General features: G+C 46.7%; 1 protein-coding gene across 1 annotated transcript in view; it reads left to right on the top strand.

Moving 5' to 3' along the window:
• Positions 1-5,266, top strand: part of PAX2 (paired box 2) — a 106,995-nt gene that overhangs the window by 58,963 nt on the left and 42,766 nt on the right. Inside the window, exon 3 of the mRNA XM_019502511.1 lies at positions 4,148-4,323. Coding sequence (XP_019358056.1) covers positions 4,148-4,323 — 176 coding nt within the window. The remainder of the gene's footprint in view (positions 1-4,147; positions 4,324-5,266) is intronic.

The raw sequence follows: 5,266 nt of genomic DNA, 5'->3' as shown, positions 1-5,266 counted from the left end.
GGCATGTTTAGATGAGAATCCCAGCTCCTAGGTAAAGCAACCACAATGCATCTCTATCTCTTGTAGTTTGAGAGAAAACCTTGAGAATGCAACCTCCCAGGCTCCAACACCAAGAGACAAACCCAGAGACGTGGAGCATATTCTTTATATCCAAAGGATTTTTAAGGGTGGGACTGTGTTTATGGAAATTCTAGGATTGGCAAGGCAGATCTAAAAACCTCCACCTTTCAAGATCCTGTATTTAAAACTTTCCTAGCCTTATAAATAATCTGCCAGTGGCCCTATAGGGAAATCCTCTCAGGGAATTTTCCCCTGAAGCTTTGTGTGCCCCGGGTCTGAAGCCCAGTACCCCTACAAGGAGTTTAGGAGAAGTCTCTGGGCCACTGGCACATCTCCTGCTCTGCATTCCTCAGCTGTCACAGATCTAGCTTGACTTCCTGCATATCACCAAACAACAGAGCTGCACCTACCTAGCTTGTATCTTCTGTTCAAGCTAAAACACACCCTGTCTCTCTTTCTCTTTAAAACTTTCTCTGTCCTTTATGTAAACTGCTTTTTGTTCCTTCCTGTACAGCTCACTCCTTCTTCCCTGTCTTTAATCAATTTGGTTCCTTTTCTCTTCCTCTCTCCCCTGTTCTCCTCCTTTCATCCCTTTTTCCATCCCTCAGTGGCAGTGCCAGCCCTCTCTCATCACCAGCACCCGAATTTTCCCCAAAAATATAATAAACAAACAAACAAACAAATAAATAAATAAAAAGGTCAGTGAGCAGAGCAGCAATAACCCCTAAAACAGTACTATCAGTGGGACATGATTGATCAATTGAATTCCATAGCGGCTGAAAAATGTGGGATTAAGTAGTGTATTATACGCACAATGAGTTGAGGCATGATGTTCATTTCAAGTTCATTTCGCCAGCCCTCTGCCACCAGATCAGGCAATCAATAGGGGCAGCAGATATCATATATCACCTCTCTTCGCGCTGGGGAGAGAGCACCATAATCTCTCGCAAATTTAGAGTGACAGATTTGTCAAGATCTGAAGGGCCCCTGAATAAATGAAGGAAAAGAGACTCCTACAGCGACTTGTGAAAGCTGTGGTTTCAGCTTCTATGCACAAAGGCATGGCAAATGCCCAAGCGCTCACATATACACATATAGATACACAGACACATTACAGGCACGCAGACAATGCAAGCATGTATAGCCACACATACGCACACAAACACACACACAAAGGGTGGACTCTGGCCCTGTGAAAGTCAGTGGGTTGTTTGCCATTCTGTTTGTTACAGACCCATATTACAGATGTGCAGATATATGGGCATGCAAAAGCACACACAGACCTATGTGCACACAAACAGGCCCTCATAGACATGGATTCAGAGCCCAGTACATCACACTCCTCCATGTCAGAAGACAGACATGCAAATCACATATCATCTATTGTGCACACGCTCACCCAGATACACACTGGAGCATCCATTCTACTATGTACACAGTCAGGCATGTACATTGACATAAAATCCACTATGTGTACACACTATACACATACACTCATATGCAATCCTTTGGGCACATATTCAAACATGCACACTACCATGTAGTTTACTGCATGTGTACATACTCATGCCCACACAGATATGCCCAGCAACACAGTGGTGTACTATGTGTACACTAGCAAAGACATGCACCCTGACACACAATCTACTGAGCACTCAGGAAGCCAAGCACACTGAGTGACAAGTGTGGAGAAACACCCAAAGAGAAGCACACACAAATTTACATTAAGTACTTTCTAGAAATGCAGAAAGGCAAATACACCAGCACACACACTCCTATTTGTGAGCACAGATCCAGCTTTTCCAGAGAGCCCCATACCAGCATCCCAAATGCTACATGCCAGTTTTCCACAATGGGGACCAGGGTCTTCAAAAGATCTAGACACTCATTTAGGCACCTGTCAGGAGGTGATTTCCGGAAGTGCCTAATGGAATTAGGAGTGCGAGTCCCATTGAAACTCAACAGGTCCCTGCACTTAAATGCCTTGAGGGCTTTGGAAAACAACCAGCCAGTATATTCCCAGCTAGCAGAAACCAGCCTGCATCCAGCAAGCTGAGCTATTTGAAAGCAGAGTCCTTGCTTTGTTTTTGCTCAGGCAACTTTCTCAGAGATTCCAATGAGAGTTTGGCTTGGGAAGAAAGATTTCAGGATTTGGCCTCATGGGAACGAGACTGAGCAGAGTAAAGGGATTAGCACCAGCAAAGACCCCCACCCTGGTCGGAGAAGGGAGAGAGAAATTGAGAGAGGGCGGGGGGAATGCTGCTGGCTGGGACAAATCAATATGTAATATTTTCTATGGCGTTGTGAGTGGTACTGTACTACGTTACTGTATATAATGTACTATTGATTATATCATATCGTATAATCACCTATAAACGGATATATCTCACAGCCAGGAGGGAGCAGGCTCAGTTATTACTCTGGGCCACCACGGAGTCAAGCTTCCAGTTGGGATAGGAACTGTGCAGGGAAACCACCCAGCAGCACACACACCCTCAGTAGGATGGGTCCCACGTTTTTCTGAGTGCAAGACAGCAGGGCCCAAAGCAACCTACAGTGAGTGCAAGGGCAGGCTGAGGTGCTCCCCCCAGTACTGCTCTACCTTTGGGAGGCCCACAGTTAGAAGAGGAAAGGATGAGATTGAGGAAAGGTACCCAGTCTTAAGCAGCACATTGCAGCCTACAGGCTTCATGGATTGTGAGCCTCAAACAAAACCTGGCCTTGAATTGAGGGTAACAACGCAGAGCCAAGGAATGGGAGGTATCAGAGGGAGAGCCTGACCTCAGATGAGTTAATAACAGGCAGGCTTAGATTGGGTGGAGGGGAGGGCTTTGACAAAGAAACTTAAGCAAGATGGGAAGGGGAGTTATAGCAGAGCCTGACTTGCAGGCAGGAAGCTTTTACAGAGAGAGACTCACTTTGGGTATGACAGGGCATTTTTACATAGAGACTCACTTCAGGTGGGACAGGGGATTTTTACAGAGATAGTCTGAGCTTCACGGGGGTGGAGTGGGTCTAACAACAAGACTTACCTTAGCTGCATGACACGTTAGAATAGAGGACTCACGTTGGCTGGTGTGGCGGATGGTAATGAAACACACTCAGCGCAGGTGGCATGAGCCCTAGAACAAAGATCACTGCAGTAGTCACAGGGTTATAGCACTGGATGGGGAGGGCGATTATGCAGAGGGAGACTCAGCTCGTATGAGCCAGGAGTTTATAACGGAGAGAAATACTTGACTGGAGAGAACGGGGTATTAACAGAAACAATTCTTAGTCTGAGATGGGATGCAGGCTCAACAAAGGCTAGTGCATGTTGGATGGGACGGGGGGCTAACATTCACCTCAGATGGGACAAGGAATTAGAGACAGATTCTTCTCGGTTGCGGTTTACGATGGAGACAGCATCACCTCGGGAGGGATAGTTGAGTTATGAGGAAGACAGGTTCACCTGGGATAAGACAGGGAGACTCCTGTTAGGTGGGACAGAGATTTATACCAGTGACTGGCTCATGCTGGATGAGGCAGGACGTTTAGCAGTGGCAAGCCCACTTTTGTTGTAACAGAGTCTGAGTCTTTCTAGAGGGGAGCCCATAACGGAGAGCTCTATAAACCACAGGTTTCCCTGGACCTCTGTGATTTGGCCACAAGTCCCAATCCCTCAGCCCCAGGGGTTTTTCATGAGCTGCCTCTTTGGTAGCCTCATAGCAATGCTAATCGCTGTGCTTTGCTCCCATTTTACGCTCTGCAATGGAGATTTGGCAATTTTTAACACTGAAAATCAGCGGAACTGAAACTCATCTCCGAGCCGAGTGCCATTCTCCACAGCCTCAATCGCGCTGGGTGGGAGGGTCCCAAAGTTCCCAGTGGAAGCATTGCCAGCAGGCCAGTTGCAAGGACAGGCAGAAGGGGGTCTCCAGTAGGACCCTCAGCCTTACTTTCCTGAGAGGAGAGCAGCACAGTGCTTTGGGGTGGGGACTTTGCTTTCCTAGCCTCTTTTTCTTGCTCTACATCAGTTATTGAGCCTCCTTGAGCCAAGGATCAGGAGATGCTAATTCCTCGTTCTCTTTCTCTCTGTATCCTGCAGATGTATCTGAGGGCTCAGTTCCCAATGGAGACTCCCAGAGCAGTGTGGACAGTTTGCGAAAGCACCTTCGTGCTGACACTTTCACCCAACAGCAGCTGGAAGCTTTAGACCGAGTCTTTGAACGTCCTTCTTACCCTGACGTCTTCCAAACATCAGAACACATCAAATCTGAGCAGGTGATTGCCTGGTCTGGGAATGAGGCTACAAACAGGGGTCAAACAGGAGGCTCCTGAAATGCAGCAAGCCTCCATGCTCTCACATGTACCCTCTATTGCATGCATGGCACACATACAAATACGCCCGACACCTGCATGTACACAAGCTGCTGAAATGATTTGACCATACATATACACACACATCCGCTGCACACATGCACATATACACTAAATGTGTGTACATAGGTCTCAACATTGACACGCATGTGTGTGTATCCCTCTCTGCATGGCCACACCTTTTCCTACACACACACCTATGTACTACATGTATACATGCACACACTCACCTCTCTCTGTGGATACACATACACCACATCCATAAGCACAACATTGCATAGAAATACCTGCATCTTCAAATCAACTCAGAAACCAGGAACCAAGGGCCTGATCCAAAGTCCATGGAATCCAGTGGGCTCCTTTGTCACGACTCAAAGCTGGAACCTGTCCCTTTTTTCAGCCTAGCTCTCTGCACTTCAGCAGTTCTTGCCTCTTTCCCCCACTCAGGCTTTTATCCCAAAAGCTGTTTGTCTTAATATAATGAAAATCAAAAGTCTTTTTAAACCGCCCCAAGCCATAAACCAACAAAGGAAGGGAAGGAGAGGCTGGCTGTGGACTCCCTTCATCCCAGAGTCCCTGGGTTTATTACAATGAATAACCTTTATTTACTTTCATTAGACTATTAAGCACCAGCACAGTCATTTTTCCCCCTGAAACTCTGAGCAGGGCCCATAAAGCAAATCCGAAGCCTAATTGAGTTCATTTTAATTTCTCTCCGATCACAGCGAATTAGTCTGGTGATAAATCAGGGGGCAGGCTCACCCCCAGTAGAAGGCCTAATTTGCAGCTAATTACAAAACTGATTTCTACAGGAAGATCAATACGAGAAGGAATTGGAAATGACTAG

The sequence above is a fragment of the Gavialis gangeticus genome, unplaced genomic scaffold (genome assembly GCF_001723915.1).
Source record: "Gavialis gangeticus isolate Ggan-Ray unplaced genomic scaffold, GavGan_comp1, whole genome shotgun sequence".
NCBI lineage: Eukaryota > Metazoa > Chordata > Crocodylia > Gavialidae > Gavialis > Gavialis gangeticus.
This window is presented reverse-complemented; position numbering and strand designations above follow the sequence as displayed.